Here is a 19,462-nt window from a genome sequence, read left to right as displayed (position 1 = left end):
AGGAAGAGGCGGAACAGCCGACAGGGTGTGAAAATGTGGTTCCGGAGCAATGGTCGGATTCAAAAAAATTTACTACTGGTTCTGTGGGCATGGCTTGGTGGGTGTGGCAGGGAAGGATATCTGCAGTCAGAGGTGGTATTTTCTGGTTCTTCGAACTACTCAAAACTTTCCACTACCGGTTCTCCAGAACTGGTCAGAACCTGCTGAATACCACCTCTGCTACAGAGGTTGTGGAGGAGGCTGGGAAAGGGCAGAGGCCGGCTGAGCAGTGAGAGGAGGACCCAGGCCCATCCCCTATCCATCCTAGGGCACACAGGGAGGAGAGGATAAGGGAGAGACATGGTCTACTCCGGAGGAGAGGGCCTTGATCCTCTTCATGGGCTGCAGTTGTGAGAACTGCATAAGAGTTTGGACCTGTGTTCTGGCAAATGCTGGAGACAAAGTGTGTTTTATTTTGGTTTGAGATTATCTTGTTGACGTCCTTCCAACATACTGTGCCTTGTTATCTCCTTGAATTTGGTAAATACTTCTGTTCCATTATGGAAATTTCATCATTGTAGTTTGTTTGGTTTTTATTTTCACCTCTATCTGCTCATAAAATCCGGACTGTACTGCTTTCTTTTGAAGACTATTTTTGAGTACATTTTATCTCCAACTGAGAATTATTGAACAGTGGGGGCAAGTTGGGGGCATTAAAGGACATTTATTTTTGATTTTGGTACGTTTGTGTTACACTCTGGGTCATCACATATACATCTTTTGAGGCCAAATGAAAGGGCTATTTGGAGAGTAAACTTAACCCATTTAGTTGAAAGTAAATTCCACTGAAATTGGTTGGATTTACTTCCTAATGATTGTCTCTGAATATATTACAAACATTGAGGAGTTAAAAAAGACTAAAGGAAAATATAGTCTTTTTATAGGGAAACAATGCCAAGCAGGCTGAATATAGGATGCTGAGGGAGAAGAAGAAAGAAAGGAAGTCATTCATGCTATATATTTATGAAATGAATTTTCCCTGGAAATACACATTGTGGGTTTTTTTTTAAACAAACAATAAAATAAGGTGTATAATATTTTCTTTTTAGATTCTTATTTCAGTGCCTAATAACTTCATTGAAAAGTCCCAAGATTCTCACTATGTTAAAAAAAAATCATCACATAAAGAGTTTCTAAATTTGTACTGGTATTTAGAAAGATTGGAAATCTACAAACTTGTTATTAAGTGATTTGAAAATCACATACTATGTCCTGCAAAGTGAAGTCATTGCTTACTCATTTTAATGCCCACCTCAGCAATTAAACACAAGGATCATGCTTCCCCCTTTATGTCTCTATTTATTATAAACTGTTTACCATTAACTACATCATTCATTTTCCATTCTGCACTGAAACAAAAGCAAAAAGTCCTGTGGACTACATAACAAGTGATCAAATAATTAAACACCTAAGGAAATGCTTCTGAAAAGAATATTTCACTAAAGCGAGAACAATTCACAAATGCCCACAGAATTCCTGGGGATAATTTTCTGTTTTCTTGAAGTTTTCAAATGAAACAAAGGCACTCATGTATACTGTATATATTAGCAACTCTCTCCTTTGTTCATATTGTGTGGGGGACAGAGGATCCCAGCAAGACTATCTTAAATCTTACCAACATTGCAAATATCTTTTCATTGTTAACAGAGAAATATCTTAAATATATGCATGCAATCTGAATACCAATGAAATGATTAATGTTGCATTTGCATCAATGTTTTCTGTTCTGTTAATATCATTTTCCCTTTTCTTCTTCTTAAATTTAGGTTAGCTGGGTTAAATTTTAATGGAGAAGTATGCTAAATTTTGAATATTTGACTTTCAATGTTCTTTCTCTTGCATATTTTACTTAGCAAGAATTAATTACGATGCACTGCCCAAATGTTTGCCTTGGCTCAGAAACCTATGAAAGATGCAGGGACAGATATTTATTTTATTTTATTGGTTTATCAAATTTAGAGACTCCACATCTCACGCACAGAGCAACTCATCATTCTGTACCTATCAGTCTGAGGGAGCCTTACCCTACCACCTCCCCTACTTCTAATAATCTTTGCCAGAAATATGTTCTCAGAAAAGTCACTGGATAGTACAATAATTGTACATGACAGCCATTTGTGAAATTTGTTGACAATCCAAGATCTGAGTTAACCTAAGTAAGCAGTAGATGATTACTCTCTTTGCTCTTTCTCCATTTCTCCATGATGCCCTTAGATAGAACTGAGTTCCCTAGCCAGTCATGTTCCTTATTATCTGGTAGGTTTGCTACCCCAGTTTATCTTTTAATTTTATAAACATATTCCAATTTCCAGATTTAGGCTTCAAAAATCCAGATGACCATGGTGACAGCAACAATTCCTGTAAACTCTTTGATCACGGTCATTGGATTTTTTCAGCCCAGATTTGATAGTCCTATTTTAAATTAAATAAGTTGGTTTGCTACATATAAGCACCATCATCATGGTTCAGTGGGAGACCATCAGGGAAGACCACATATGTAAAATAGACTGAGAATTTTTTTTTTAGAAAATCAGGAAGACAGAAATGGAAAATCTCTTCTATTATTGTGCCTAGAAAGTATCTGAATCTGTCCATGAAGTCACCGACAATCTTCCTTAACTTGAAGGTGATTTTATCTTTACCTTGCAAAAGAAGAATCAATAAGGCTTCTGCAAATGTAAACCATTTGTTTGAGAATGTCAGCAACCCTGTAGACAGATGGATAGTCCTTGTATGTGAAGGGTTTCAAAAATCCTTCTGAAAAGATTGTCAAAAATCAGAGACAGCACTATGTTCTGGGCTAGTAAAGAATAGGAAAAAAGGGAGCAAGAATAAATGAACAGTTCTTACAGTGGGAAATATAAAATGTGACGTTATCTAACTGACATAAACGGTCTGGAATTACAGTTGAACAGTTAGCAAGTCAAGCCGGCAAGGACACAAAATGCTTTGTTTTTCAGCAGAGAGAAGAGTGGATTGATTTTGATGACTCCAAAGGATCCCTTCAAAATTGGTGAAGGGACAACGAAATGGCAAATGAAATTCTGTTTAAATGCAATGCAATACATATTGGGGCAGGCAGTGCCTAACTAGGAAAAGCTACTGTTGCTGTCATAGATCATTCAGTTAAAATGTTAACCTAGGACACGGTAGCTGTAAAAAAGACAAATCATTTCATTTTTGTGAATCATTAGGGAAGAGATCAGGACTAACATATCCATTAAGAATGATGTGATCACATTTGATGTTTATATTTCCCATGGCATCTGAAAAGTAAATTGTGGGGATAAAAACATGCAGAAAAAGACAATCTCTGCAAATCTTATAACAGGGGTGTCAAACTTGTATTGTCCCGGTGGCATCACGTGACATATAGGGACTTTTCTCCCCTTTGCTAAACCGGGTGTGGGCATGGCCAGTGTGCAACGCATCCGGCCCGTGGGCTGCGAGTTTAACAGTCCTGTCCTATAACATGGAGGCTTGAAATTTTCATGTTTGAATTGGGTAGGTTTCCTGGAAAAGATGGGGAGCAACAGAAAGATATGAATTTATTCATTGTGTGAGTGAATCTGTGATAATATACTCGGTTATTAAAACATTTGTCTATAGTATAACTGTATAAAACAATGTATTATTTACATTGTGATAATACAGTTTGTCATACTTTTTTTTTAAAAAAAAGAGTTTGTACAAGCAGTATAGAATGCATTATTTCCAGGAGAAGCTAAATTTTCCTATGAGCCTCAAGAATAAAGTTTGCTTGGGTTCAGTACAATACTGCATATGCTTTTTGCTTAAGAATTTAGAGGTTGCAGTATTTTACTTCTTTCTTCCTTGCTATTTCTTGCCTTATTAAAAAAAAGGTGCCAAGGGGGAATTTAAAACATGTACCACAGTGAATCATTTGAAATTACTCAGCTGAAACTTTGCAGACTTAGTGTCCTTAATATGCTAGTAATCTGTCCTTAATAAAGCTTCCCTGTATTACAGGAACTGTTGTTAAGCTAACCGACCTATAATTTCCTGAATCCCCAGATCCTTTTTAAAAGTTAATGTTCCATTTGTTTGTTTTCAATCATTGGGTGGTGCAGAGGCCAATCTTAGACAATAAAAAGATGTGGGGTGTTTGTTAAAAGGCCAATAATTTTGAGATTAAATTTCCCTGTAAGTGGTTATATGTCTTATTTTGTAAAAAATAATATCACTGCACATTGTTTTCTTTTCTTCCTCTCCCTTTGATTTGCATTTTACTTTCCATTTGTTTGGACTGTGAACAAGTCTGTATTCTCTCTCTCTTTTTATCCACATGAGCAAGGTGTCCACTTTCCAAATATTTTTTTTTTTTTGTTGCTCCTCATGGCTTCTTTGACTCTATTTGTTAACAACGCATAGTCCCTCTGAATGTAATTATCTCTCTTGATTGGTTTGGCACCATCTAAAGGCGATTTGTTATTTTACTATTATCTTGAAATTTATTCTCATCATTAAAATCATCCCTAAGTGGTACATAACATACAATGTAACAAATTGAATATAAAAAAACCAATAGAGCATCTCTACAATAAATATTACTAATATCAATACAGCATCAAATATCAAGGAGAACAGAGATATTACTTTGTGCATAGTGAGTGAGAATATACTGGGGAACAGAAGCAGTAGCTGAAAGCATCCAGTTCTGTGTGACTGCCTGTCTGCAGAATATCACATCATCAATAAAATCTCCCTTGGCAACTATAGTAATCCAACAGACTATAATCAGGAAAAGATATTTCAGTTCCTGGACTTTTATAAAGGTTTTTGTTTCTGAACAACAAAATATGAAAGGTGATTTGGTAGGAAATAAAAATTTTAAACCAGTGGTGTGGTCCCAAAAATTTTACTACCGGTTCTGTGGGCGTGGCTTGGTGGGCGTAGTGTGGTTTGTTGGGCGTGATGTGGCTTGGTGGGTGTGGCTTGGGTGTGGCAGGGGAAGGATAATGTAAAATCCCCATTCTCTCCCTATCCCACTAACCTGCTTTCCAGCTTCGTTCTCCTGTGCAGGGCAACAAAAGAAAACCCAGCCGATCAGCTGGGACTCAAAAGGCAGAAAATAGATGGGGGTGGGGCCAGTTAGAGGTGGCATTCCAAACTACTCAAAATTTCCGCTACCGGTTCTCCAGAACAGGTCAGAACCTGCTGAATACCACCTCTGCACAGTTTCCTGTGCGTGGTACATTGTCCATCCCTTTTCTACTACATTCTGCATCAGATCTGCATCAGCTTCAACCACAGATCCAAATAGAGAGCCACACAGCAATCCAAGACGGAAGTTAATAATCCATGCATTACTGTGGTAAAAATATGACTCTTCAAGGCAGGACATAGCTGATGCACCAATTAAATGTATAGTGTATGTTCCTGCTATGGAAATTACCTAAATACATTAGTAGTGAAATAAAGATGCTCCTATTTCTTTTTTTACCCTGGGCCTGTAAACTCCCCAAGTTCTATAAACACTGATTAGCATTCAGTGTGTAACAATTTGTTGTGATCCAAACCATCAATATGTGCAAGTACTGAGAAGTAGCCAATTTAAATGTACTAGAGAAAAGCTGGATATCATTTACATGTCAGTGACATCATGCCTCAGATTTCTAATGACCTTCTAATGCCATCACATACATATTAAATAGCATTTGGGGTGAAGTTCTATTCAAGAACACTCTGGAACTGGTTATTAAAAATTACAAAGAATCGTTGCAAAATACTTTTCCAATCTCCAGTTTATTGAGATTGGTCAGAAGAATTTTAGCAGCAAGCATAAGAAGGTTATATTTCCTTTCTCTATCCCTAGTTCCCTTTTCTATAGAAATAATCTCTAAGAATATATAAGAGTAATTCTGTCCCTGAAGTGGACCAGCTGAACATAGGCTTTTAAAAAGAAATCAATATCTTCTAATAATGTTTGCAATTTAATTGCTACAATTTCTTGAATATCTTGCCTCCAAAGGTAGATACAATACAAGGTAGGTATTTGCCAAATCCAATTTCAATAAGACTTTTTTTTAGGTGACTGGCATTATTTTATTATTCAGCAATGGGTTAACAGTTGCTTTGGCTCAGTTCTTGGTGGTCAAAACACGCTAAGTTGGAGAAACATTTGCCCATATTTTGAGACTTGATAAATGTAATGAATAGGCGTTATATGGACTTTCTTATATGCCTCAGAACTTATTATGCATGTTACGTATTCAAATAAGTAGCTGAAGTTAGTGACTGAAGTTCTCACTCAGGTCCCCTGTTGAAGCAGAAAAATACTTTGTTCTGATTGATTGACAGGCTGACAGCTTTCTATAAAAGGAGCCCTTCCTATAAAAGGAGCCAGGCTGTTGCTGTTGTTTGTATGAACTTAAATAAAGAGCTTTGTTGAAGATCACTCTAGTTTCACTTCCATTCTCACCCCGAACTTAACAATGCACTTCAGAAATTCTCTATGGCACAATTTTCTTCGAGGTTTATACTTAGGAATGTAGTGTTCATTTCAGTGATATAATTGCTTGACAACGGTAATGCGCCACACAGCATTTCAAGTTGTATAGAAAATTGCGGCCCATCTTGTGGGTGGGTAGACAATTGTTCTGAAATGCAAGGCCTCTAGAGTTTTGTAGGAACTGCTAGTGCCAAGTTGGAAAAGGCCTAGGCACCTGGGACTTGCCTATGAAAGGATTTGAAAAGTCATATTGGCGGTCTAATGGAGGAGCAAAAAAAAAGTATTTCCTTTGGGACAAAGATTTATTTTAAACGTCTTGGAAATGTTTGTTTGGAACAGGAGGAATCAGTGGAGATTTTGTGTGCATGTGTGTATGTTTGAGTTTGTCTTGGAAAGGGCAAGAACCAGCCCGGTTTACAAAGAGACCAAGGCCCATTAGCTTTTGGCTGCAAAAGGACTTATGCATTAATTCCACAGCTAGGACGTTAGTGGTGGGGAACGGTGACCCTTTTGTGACTTGTGGACTTCAATTCTCAAAATTCCCGAGTCAGCTGAATTTGGGATTCTGGGATTTGAAGTCCACAAGTTATAAAAGGGCCATCGTTCCCCACCTCATGACTTTCAGTAAGAGTGGCTGCTTGGTACAGGATCCGTGAACTTGGGTAGGAAAAGAAACGACAGCTTTATTTTCATCTATATTACTACCTTTCTCATTTTAAGCAATTTAATAACTATATTTCCATAAAATGGTTTTTCTTTGCAATGCAGTCTATTATAGATTTGTATTTGATTTTATGCATTTTAATTTTAATACATTTTTCGGAGAAGGGATATGGAGGTTAAGTATCCTTGGTCCAATAAATGAGTGTTAAAAGAAAAGAGGGCTTTTCTCAGGAAAGACCATGTTAACCCATGCATTCCTTGGACCCACTTTTTTCTATAAACACATTTCTACATTAATTGAAGTAAGTAAGCTCACTCAAATAAAACCTGCCCCTGTACTTCTCAGTACACCCAATACTTGCTAACAGTCAGTCACCTCATATATTATAGGCTCTTCCATTTTTTTTATTAACCAGAGTAAGTTGGTTGAATTGGAAGGCTATTGAAAATAAATAAAAATTAAGAAATTAAGGATAAGGCTGAGAGAGAGTACTATGAAGTCTGGAGCAAAATGTACCAAAGGTTGGAGTCAAGGAAAAGAAGAAATCGTTGATGCTTTATAGGAATGAATTTTTTTTGTTTTGTAAGTTAAAGAAAATGAATATAAAGACTATAAGGGGAAAAGGGAGATGGAGAAGAAACTAGGTTGTAAATATGTATATAAATGTAAATAGAAACAAATATGTAATCAACATTAAATTAACAACGTAGGAAAAAAGGAAAAATCAACTGTTATATCTACTCTTATGCTGTAGTATATATGGCCAAAATGATGGCCAAGAAAGTCACACTGTGTTCAATTGTTTTTAATGTTAATTTAATAATTTTTTTAAAAAGAAAGTAAATAAATAAATAAATATTTTTAAAATGCCATGGGTTCACTCAGAGCAGTTAAGAGTTCTATAATAAATAAACACATTAGCTTCATGAGATGATAAATACTTTTATCTGACATCTTCATTTGTCAGCAGCAGAAGTCTTTTGTTAGCTTTTTCAGTTTACTGCCAACTGTCAAAATATGTTTGTTTTGCTTTTAATTTCCAAAGTATTAAAACAAAATCATTTTTCCTAATATTTTCTAACATTTTGATAATCATGTAGTTACTATTATTCCATTTTACCAGCCTTTTGGTTTTAATAAATGCTGTATGTTGTTATACAAGTACTATAGCATTCCACACTATGACGTATAAATATTGCACTAAATATGTATCAATTCTCTGGCAAATCACATCTCTTTTGGCTTTGCTGGCTGAATTTCCATCTTTTTCACAGATCTCAGAGAACAAAAATTGACATTTTCTAGATCTATTGATCCAATGTGTATGTCACTGACTCCCACTGACGCTGAGCAGCTCAGAACAACTAAAGCAAGGAAATACAATAAAAACAAAGTTTAAAAAGACAGAAGGGGGAAAGAATAACAGATTTTGTTTGATAACTCCCCTTTTGGTATGATACTAATATCAGGACATTCAGAAAGCCTTGGCACTTTTTGTATTGTACCTTTGTAAGAAAATATGAAAAAGAGAGCAACAATTTTGAAGCTCAGCCTTCAGGGATATCCACAGGATATTGTCACAAAAGTCAGGATGGTGGCTGGAACAATACAATCAAAGTTCCCACTGGTTTTGCTCATTCATTTTACAGAAATCCTGTCAGCCTGAGACAAATACCACTTCTCCCATGCTTCCAATTCTTCGTTCTCTCCAATCGATTTATCTTTTTCTGTGTCTCTCTAGCACCTAGTGCAGAGCACCGCTCAGCTTCTCCCCTATTGCTGTTCTTTGCTTTTGGACTTCCTCCAATACAGGCAGTCCTTGACTTGCGTTCACAATTGGGACCAGAATTTCTGTTGCTAAGCAAGTCAATTGTTAAATGAGGAAAAGACTGCAGGAATGGACCGGTCATGTATTTTGCTGAGCTGTAGTAAAGCAATAAAGATAGCGCTATTATGCAGGAAAGGAGTAGAGGCTGGGGCCCCAACTTGGGCAAAAATGGTAGAGAAGCTGCCCCTAGCAGGGGAAGCAGGTCCCTCAGAGGCCTCTGGGAACAGTTCTTGGATGTTTTCATGGGGAAAGAGTTAATGTGCCACTGCAAAACCAGACTCCCACCATGCCTTCTGATGAGAGATATCTCTGGCTTAGAATTAAAAGACCCTGACTGGAGAAATTTGTTGCGCTTAAGGTCTATCCATGCTATCTAGTTTTGATTTTTGGTATTCATATGCTTTTTTTAAAAAAAAATACTATAATTAAATCCCTGTTTGTTTTCCCTGAGAAACAGTTCGGTATTCAGTTCAGTTCAGAAATAAAGTAGGGGAGGCATATGAGGGCTTTTAAAAAATTAAATGCAAGTGTGTACATTACCAGACCAACAAACAGAATGCATAGTAAACCACAACAGTTAGAAGAGACTGGGGAAGAGAACCTGATTTGCTCTGAAATAGGGCTCATGCAAAGTGGGTCTATACTGCTGTGGCTTATACCTTAATTTAAGTATGCAAGTGATCATTATTCTCTGCTCAACCCACTGATGTAATGTCTGATTTGTCTTAAATCTAAGCAGCAATGCTTCCCTTGGTAGAGCAAACTATCTCACAGAGTAAAACGCAGGAGAACATTGAGTTAATCTAATCTCTGATGTTTTTGCTCTTTGCATAAGGAACTATCTTCTTATGCAAAGAGTTGTTTCTCTTTCAGGAGTCAGCAGCTGAAATAGAATAGAACAGAATAGAATAGAATAGAATAGAATAGAATAGAATAGAATTGAATTGAATTGAATTGAATTGAATTGAATTGAATTGAATTATTTTTTGGCCAAGTATGATTGGACACACAAGGAATTTGTCTTTGTTGCATAACTTTCAGTGTACATAAAAGATATAAGTGATAAATCATGATCATAGTCATTATAAATACATTCTTCATGAATCATAAGATACAACACTTAGTGGTAGTCAAAGGATACTAAATAAGCAATCAAAAAATCATATTAGGAAATTAAAAACAATATAAATTGTAAGGATACTAGCAAACAAAGTTATACTCATAAGTAGAAAAGGAGATAGGTAATAGGAAGGATGAGAAGAAGAATAGTAATACAGCCTTAGTAAATGGTTTGACAGTGTTGTGGGAATTAGTTGTTTACCAGATTGATGGCATGTGGGGAGAAACTGTCCTTGTGTCTAGTTGTTCTATATGCTCCTCTTTTTCTTCCTTGAAGCAATCATTTGTTACTGAAACATCTGATTTATTGTCTAAATCTGTAGCATGAGACACACTTGGATTATGAAGCATTTAGGAAAGAACGAAGATGTACCAGGACTCGTGAATGATGCTTATAACTAACTGACATTTCTGTGTTCCCAAGGTAGAGGATGTAAATGCATTACAATGGAAAATTAGAATAGAAAGTTCACTTTGTTCTTGCATGAGTGCCTATGTCCACATAATTTAATTTCTTGCTTGACTAGATATCATATCACATTCCCTTGTAAGGGTAGACTTGTAAATATTTATAAAGCAAGCAAAAGGAAGAAAGTTAGATATTTAGAAATGTATCTTTTTAATAATGAATTACACACAGAATTCTTTTTATTTGTTTCTCTGGAGACCAAACTTTTATTCATAATTTGTAATCCAATTTAGAATGACACATGCATATTAAAACTAATTTCTCTTTTGACCATATCTTTCCAGAGCCTAGTTTTAAAGCTAAATATCTGGTCCAAAGATACCGCTGTAGGCAACTACAATACTTGGAGGCTGGAGTTTTCCTTCCATTTGTCAGTCCCATATATCAGATTGATTGATTGATTGATTTAAAAAACCATAGAAACAGATAAAGGCCTGGATCAGAGCAATGGAAAGAAAATACATGATGTCTATAGAAATCACTTTACCAATCTCTGATATAAAGATTCTTCTGCAGTATTTTCTAGATAAAGGCAAATGTCTCCCAGTGCATGAATATGGATGCTTGCTGCAGTAAACAACCATGTTTGCTTGAATTATCAATACTTCAATATACAAGAGTCATTGCTTAGACTTCTGATATATGTTTTCCTCAGATCCAACCTTATCCCAGTTTTTTTCCTGCAGGTGGACCCTTAGCCTTAAAGCGGCTTAAGCAGCAGAATTATTTGAAACCGTGTACAAATGTGTACACCTTATGCAGCTGTAAGATTCTCACATTTCACTTTTGTGTGGTCAATAAAACTTGTAATATTTCATCATGTGTCCAAGGGGAAATGGCAGCTGTCTCTTTCCATGCAGGTTGGAAATCATCTTTTATCTGCTACAGAAGAGGCTAGGATTAGACAGAAAAAGCCTAGCATCAGCACTATTCATGTGACCATGACTAGTTTGAATCTCAGTTTGGGGGGTGGGGGCTTGCTTCTGTTGGTTAACTTATAAGTCAGTATATTACCCAGGGAAAAGGTGTTAATTCACTGAACAGGTTTTATATATTGTGTGAACACAGCCAGGTTTTTCTTGCCACCTCTTTGCTTTTCCTATCATAACATATGCCTCCTTCTATTATAAAATGTCATCACAGCAGAGTAGCAAAAATAAAGGGCTATGTATGTTAATTGATGAAGTGGTAATCAAACTACCATTTGAATAAAGATCAGTGGTTTCCTTCTGGAAACATTGTATATGGAGCATAGAAAATTTATGAGCATTTCATAATATTACACAACAATTTAGTATGTTATCGGGGTTGGAAGTTACAAACCAACAGGTAAGTGGTAGTTTCTATTTACTTCATCTATTTTTGTCATCTTCATAACACGTCTGACAGTGGTATAACTATTTTTTTCCCTAGCAAATCATTGATTAGCATATTCATTAATGTGGGCCAAAATAGGGCATTTGACAAGAGCAAATGATGAAAATGTGATAAAGGAATGGAGGACCCTGTACACTATGTAAAGCTATCAACTCTTCAAATAACCATTATACTGTACGTACATTCTTTTGAAATAATCAGTCCATAGTCAAATAATTTTTGGAGTCCATAGGCAAAGAAGCACCCATACTTTATACCAATCCCTTAAAAATTTGCGACATTACATGCAGAAAAATCCACAAAAGTTATTAACCAACTTACATCTCTCTGGCTTAGCCATCCACCTATTTCCTTCAGCTGAATTAATAATCCCAGCCAGTGGTTCTCAATCAGTGGTCCATGGACCTCTGGGAGAGCTGTGATGTCATCATAAGTGGTCCGCAAAAGCTTGAAAAAATGTTATGATTTAAATCTTGAGTTAAGTCTTGGGGATTTGTGGCCATGGTCCATGGCCACCAAGGTATTTAAAAGAAGTCCATGGCAGTGGTGGGATTCAAATTTTTTTACTACCAGTTCTATGGGCATGGCTTGTTGGGCATGGCAGGGGAAGGATACTGTAAAATCTCCAGTCAGAGGTGGTATTTGCCGATTCTCTGAACTACTTAAAATTTCCACTACCAGTTCTCCAGAACTGGTCAGAACCTGCTGAATACCACCTCTGGTCCATGGTGAAGAAAAGATTAAGAACTACTGGACCCAGTGAAGAAGAAAAATGAAATGTTTATTTGCCTGGGATTAATTTTTCCTCACCATGGGAAGCCAGACAAACTGTTTAAGGGGACCTGTAGTGTATTCTGATCTACCCACCACACTATAATCATTTGCTAGAACTGCATTTCATTTAATCTCTGATTTTTCGCAGGAGATTGAATAGGTTAAGAAATATTTTTCTCCCATTTTAGCACAGTGAGAGTGCACATCAACATGTCAAGGGTGCCCCTGGAGGCAGTGTTGTAGGGGAGCACAGATTTCAACCTATTCAAAGGTTATTTGCACTTCCACATTGGCTTTTAGGCACATAAGGAAGGTGATCGAGAGAAGAATGTTGTGTAAAGAGCTATGGAGTAAGTGTGAAACCACGGAAGCAGTTCAACCATGACCTGTGCAACTCTTGCACAAATCTCTTTGGAAAGCAGTCCCTTTGAGTTTAGTAAGGCTTTCTCCCAGGTTAGCAAGCATAGAATTGTAACCTGAGTAAATGCAGACATGGTGGAGGAATGGCAAGCCGTCCAAGGAAGGTGGAACACAGCACCCTACTGAGTGGTACAACTGCCCTGAATGTGGATGTGGATAACCACTCATTGGGTATCTTTTTCTTTTCAATCCTCAGGAAGAGGCAGCCAGAATTCTCGCCCACCAGCCAGTGTCCGTCGGCACATGTGCAGCTTTGAAAAACCCCAAACTGCAGTGAATGTGTAAGAAAAGCTGCATGACAAACAGTGGTGTATCTTTTTTTAACCCATTGCTTTCTCTTTCTCATGACTTTCTCATTTCTAATAATGGTGCATGCCATTAATGATAGAAAAGTCGTGTATGTGTCCCATTTTTCACACTGCCTTGACCTGCTCGTCCATATATTCTTTCAAGGACACTGTCAAATAATTTTTGGAGGAACTTTTTTCTGTTTTTCATGGTTGTCACTTCAACATCTTCTGGCTGAACTGCAAAAGGGAAAAAATAGTTTACCTGTTCATTTTATATTTCCCATAATTTAGCCCACAGTTTTTCTTGTTCGTGGTTTTGCATGGAGCTGAATGGGTCTTCTTTTAATGACAGCTATCCGTTTTCTCTATCAGCTTCAGCTGCATCCTGGCTGTGTCCAGTTCTTCCTGTCTACTGCAGGCTTCAGAAATACTCAATCGTAGGCCAGATACAAAAATTACTCACTGATGAACATGACTTCATGTAGTTGGCCATATTAGAATTTTGGAAGACAAAAAAAAAATGAATCAGTGGGACAATAGTAATCATTACTTATTATATGGTTCTTCTTTCCTATCACATTAAAAGTTTTGCAACTAAGCAAGTTTTAAAAGTCACAGATTAGATCTGGGTTAAACTTATTTATTAAGTAGAACAATGATATAGCAAGAAAAACTATCATTTTAAAAAAACAGTTGCATGGGGGAACCCACATAGATTATGCAGTAAAGGATAAATTTCAAATCATGTTGATGGAATTGAATCTGCTTTCACTATTTTGTTGAGAAGACTAAGGGGAGAAAGAGCAATAAATTAAACACAGAGAAGAAAGTAAGGCAGGATAACAGAGGGAAAAATGCTGCTGAAAAAATAAGGTTATTATGTACAAACCATCCAATATAAGGAACATCAGTGGAAATTTTAAAAGCAATTATCAACCGTCCTCAGTATTATATGACATATAGTGTACCCATTTCACTGGATTCTACTTTGTATGTCAGATGACAATGGAAATTGTATGACACACAAAACTGAATCCAATGAAATAGGTATATTATTAGCCATCAGCATTGTGGACAGGTTTGAAGTCATCGCTAAAACTTTTGTTGTGATATAATACTCATGAAAAAAAAATTAGGAACTGGAGTTCCTGTCAACATTGATTTAAAATAAAGTTCTGAAGATGCTGCCAAGAGAGAAAAAAAAATCAGAAATGGAGTGTAAGTCTGTAATTCTATAAATTCTTGCCTGGGAGTCAGCCACTGACCTGAAAGGAGAGAGAGAGAGGGAGAGAGAGAGAGAATGTATGTCTGTGTGTGTGTGTGTATACTGACATATGTTATGTTTTAAACGTGTTGTTTTTATATGCATTAATCAGTATTACTGTTCAACATATTCTGTATTGCAGTGTGTTTTATATTATATCATATACCTATACAAAAGTATAAAATCCATTTCCATGGATCTTACAGAGCATCTTGGGCCGGTTTTCGGATACGTTGTTTGAACTAAGTCCTTGCCCATCTAAATTTGGAGTTTGGTTCACTTTCTCCTACAGAAAAAAATTCCAATAACTCTAATATATAAATCCTGTACATGAAGCTTTCCACCAAGCTTTTCCAACTAAATAACCCAGTGAAACCCATTTAAAAGACTTCAGCCTTATACATAATAGCAGCTAGAGTCAAATTTCCATCTAAAATGCATTCTGTGCCTTGATTTATTTCTAACTGAGCATGTCTACATAGGCCTTCATTTGAGAAATAACTCAGCTTCAATCCATAGAACTACAGCACTAGATAAAATATAAATTTATCTAGTCAGCATTTACATTGCCAAACAGTATGCCATCAGCTACTGAGAAATGTACTGAAGCTATAGTGCATTGCAAAGCAAGTGATTTGCATCAGAAGGTACTAAATAGATACACCCACATAAATCTAGCTTATATAGCATAGGATAATTGCAATATCTACTCTGAGCATCACAGACCCTGCAGCAGAACACACACATACACACATACACACGCACCACTCACATTTCAGTCCATTGTTCAGAATAAAATATTTTACTTCCATGTAATACAGGAAAAAACACCAGAAATACCAGCCTTTTAAAGCTATTTTACAGGACTGTTTTGTTATCCCATGCTCCCACGATGTCTAATAACATAACATACAGTACCTTAAAAAAAATTTCACTAACCATCTAAAGCTGTCATTGTAATTAATACAGCTGGTAAGCCGTCATCACCCCAAGAAATTCTCAGAGTAACAGTCTTGCTTGATGTCTCGTGTTCCTACATTGTTGTTTTGGTTCTTACTCGTTACAATACTTTCTTGATGCTTCCATATCCTTTTTCTAAATAGTTGGAGTCCTAGAGCAAAGAAACAGACAGTCTTTGCTTTTGACGTCTTTCCCCCAAGTATTTAAGGTCATTTATACTTACTAAACGTATAACAAACCTACAGGTATTAGTTATGTCTGCATTTGTGTTTTAAAATATTTGTGGTCATAGAGGTGGTGACATTGGTTTTTCACAGTATGTATGCAAGTACAACAGTATAATGTATGTGCCACGAGAAAGGTCCACAAATCCCATGTACCTCCATGACTCTAATGGAGAAAATTCAATAGAAGAACGAGAATATGCAATAATGCAATTCCACTCATCCACAAATTGGAGCTAGAAAGTTTTGTTCTGCTGTTTTTACCAGACCAGACAAATTTTTATGTGTTGTGGAAACTGTTGCACGTGAAATGCAAATCAAATGTGACAGACTAAAGATTATATATTATAAAGTTGAATGCTTTTTAAAGATTGAAGTTGAGTTTCTGCATCATTTTTGGAAACTATGTCTTATGTGCATGCACTTATTTTATGTTTGTTCAGAATCATAGGCTGACAACAGAGCAGGAGATGAGTGCATCCATTTCCCATTCACCTTCCCTTCTCCTCCTTAAATGGAGAGGCTGCTTACTTTTGAAAGAGAGCTTGAAGAAAGCTGCTGTTTATAATTAGTAATAATGTTTTACCCCATTCACCCTAACAACATTTACTAAAGAAACAATATGCTTGTTACGGCCATTGCTGTCAATGTTTCTCTGCATCTTCTCCCAGGTAGTGTAAAAACTGGGGACAGAGAATCTTGGATCAGTTCATTTGCTATTCCTTACTAATATTACAGGGGGAGGGAATGAAGATCCATTACTTTCGGTGTCTGATGGCAGCCATGCATATTCTGCAACATGTTGCTCAACCTCTGAAACTAACAGGGAATAATTTTCCTTCATTTACAGACTTCTAGATTTAAGAACAGTTGCTGTTTCCCACTATAGTTGCTTCTCGGAGGAACTAAGACTGCAAAACAGAGGGATTCCCTAGGATGAATGTGTTGTGGTTGCCTGTATCTGCCTATGGAAATGTAAATAAACGCATCTTTATTTTATTTCCAGTTCTAATGGCAAGTCTGTGTCATGGTCTGAACCAGGTGGAAGAGAAATTCCCAAGGGACAACATATGTGGCACAGGCTCTCAGTGCATGTGAAGAATAAGGAGCTAGGATGCAATCAGACAGCAGTGATCAAGCCCCTAACTAAAAGTTATCCAGGTCCAAGCAAGAGCCTCACTTTTTCGGACATCAGCAGTAAGACTTTGTACAATGTTGTGGAGGAGGAAGCAAGCAAGTCAGTGCACTTCAGCCAAATGAGTAGTCCTTCCATGGTTGTACACAGAAGAGTGATGGTGATGCCTCCACTACAGGCAGCAGCAGAGGACATACAGAGTCCCAAAGTCTTACCGCCCCCGCCCCCGCCTCCACCACCGCGATCCATTATGGAGCAGCTGCACGGTGCGGTCAACAAATTTGCCACGGGCATTCCTGATTTCAATGCTGTAATGCCCGTGTCTGGTGCAGGAAACGGACTGAGGCCCATATATCACCCTCCAGCAATGCAGCCACAGATATTGCCACTACAAATGGGCACTTTCAGTAAAGAGCCAGTTTCACTCCCATCTGAAGAAGAAGAAGAGGAGGAGGAAGAGGAAGAGGAGGAAGAAGAAAACGAAAAGTTTAAGCTTATCCAAGATTATGTGTATGAGAGGCCAGGAAATTTAGAGGAGGAGGAAGAGGAAGAAGAGGAGCAGGTCACCAGCAAACTGACTCTAGAAGATTCACCAGCACTGACACCTCCATCTCCTTTTCGAGATTCAGTGGCTTCAGGCAGTTCTGTGCCCAGTTCTCCTGTGTCCGAATCAGTGCTTTGCATACCTCCCAATGCAACTTACACCTCTGTTGTTTTGAGCGATTACAAGCAAAGCTCATCCACACTGTAGAACAGAAGCTGCTCTGGTGAAAGCAAATAGCTTATGTCTTCTCTCTGAGCTTTAATTGGACAGGGAGAAAATAGCACAAGCCCCCTGGGGCAAGGGAAGGCCAATGAGCATGGTATATAGGGTGAGGCAAAAATTTGTATCCTGCACTAAATCCATTAGAGGGCTCCAGTTCTTTACTTGTTATGTGTGTGGCTTGTTTTATTTTTGTTTTAAAGGAAATTGTTGTGCTCAAGAGTAGTGTGTTCTGAGAAGACCATCGGAATTCTGACAAAGCACAAATCCCATGTACAACTTCTATAGCAAAAAGAAAGCGTAACAGTAACACACAGTGTTCACAAACACACAGTCACATCCTATACTCTCTTGACAACACTTGAATATGACTCTGCGTGCTAAAGTTAGAAGAAAACCATGCTGTGTCTCCAGGATGTTCACCACCATTGAATGCAGCAGACTGTACTGTAATGCAGCAACATTTGCCTGGAAGGAGAAAATATATTTTGCTAAATCTTTTTTAGGTGGAAGACATCTCCTGAAATTTATGTTGGGGAAGTCACCTAGCATGTTAGCATATAGCTCATAAAGAATGTTTAGAAAAACTGATTTAGCATTCCCCCTCCCCTTGTATACTAATTTAAAAAAAAACTGAAGTAAAGCATAAGAAAGTCACAGAAAAAAATATTGATACTATCAAGTCCAGAATACCTGCAGTTTTGAAATCTTTGATTTGCCATTGTGATAGAAGACTGCAAGCCAGGTGACTGTTAACACTACATTCCCTGTAGCAAAACAATAGTTATTGACTCAACTTTAATAATCCAATGAGATTGCTATGTAATTACATTGTTTGTTTGTGTTACTATGGAAACTACATATAAAATAATTATATATTTTCAGCAACAATTACTACTTTAAGCAAAAAGTTGTTCTTAATAGCGGTTCATTAGATTCATAGTAAATGCAAGAGAATGAAAGTTTCTGTCTTTGTGTGTGTGCGTGTGTGTGTGTATGTAACTGTATACAACATGTGATGTGTAACATCTAATAACTGCCACTGGAGGATTGTCCTAGAAATATATGATGAATATTTTTTTGTTTCAATCATGTTTTATATTACATTGTTTAAAAATATATTATAAACCTTTGAAGATTTGTATGTTGTGCTGAAGCATTTTTTAAAAGCTAAGCTGCCCCTTATAACAGGGTGTTTGATTTTGCTGATATATTTGCCATGTGAAATTATGCTGTTGAAAATAATCAATGCTCCAATAATTTGTTATTTCATGTGATTTAAGGAAATGTGATTAATAAAGAATGCATCTCTTTTAGAAATTTTGCACATGGCAGTATTAAACCTTAAATAGAACATTCAGAAATATATATATATATATATATATATATATATATATATATATATATATATATATATATATATATATATATAGTATTCAGCTTTGTTCAGGTATTTTCCCACATCATTGTAGTTGTGCTTTTAAAGTTGTAGCAATGTTTGGCAGAATCTCATCTGCCATCATCAGGCTTGATGCCTGATGATGGCAGATGAGATTTTGCTGAAACGTTGCTACAACTTTAAAAGCACAACTACAACGACGTGGAAAAATACCTGAACAAAGCTGAATACCATACATGTAAGTACCCGCGAAAACTTTATATAT

General features: G+C 36.8%; 1 protein-coding gene across 1 annotated transcript in view; it reads left to right on the top strand.

Moving 5' to 3' along the window:
- GRM1 (glutamate metabotropic receptor 1) overlaps positions 1-19,164 on the top strand; it is a 211,197-nt gene extending 192,033 nt beyond the window's left edge. The window contains exon 9 of the mRNA XM_026705629.2: positions 16,907-19,164. Within this exon, the coding sequence (XP_026561414.1) occupies positions 16,907-17,786 (880 nt within the window). The 3' untranslated portion in view covers positions 17,787-19,164. The remainder of the gene's footprint in view (positions 1-16,906) is intronic.
- Positions 19,165-19,462: the final 298 nt, after the last annotated feature.

The sequence above is a fragment of the Pseudonaja textilis genome, chromosome 1 (genome assembly GCF_049901715.1).
Source record: "Pseudonaja textilis isolate UNSWEBS1 chromosome 1, rPseTex1.2, whole genome shotgun sequence".
NCBI lineage: Eukaryota > Metazoa > Chordata > Lepidosauria > Squamata > Elapidae > Pseudonaja > Pseudonaja textilis.
Note: the sequence above shows the minus strand (reverse complement) of the source record. Positions and strands in the feature narration are given on the sequence as shown.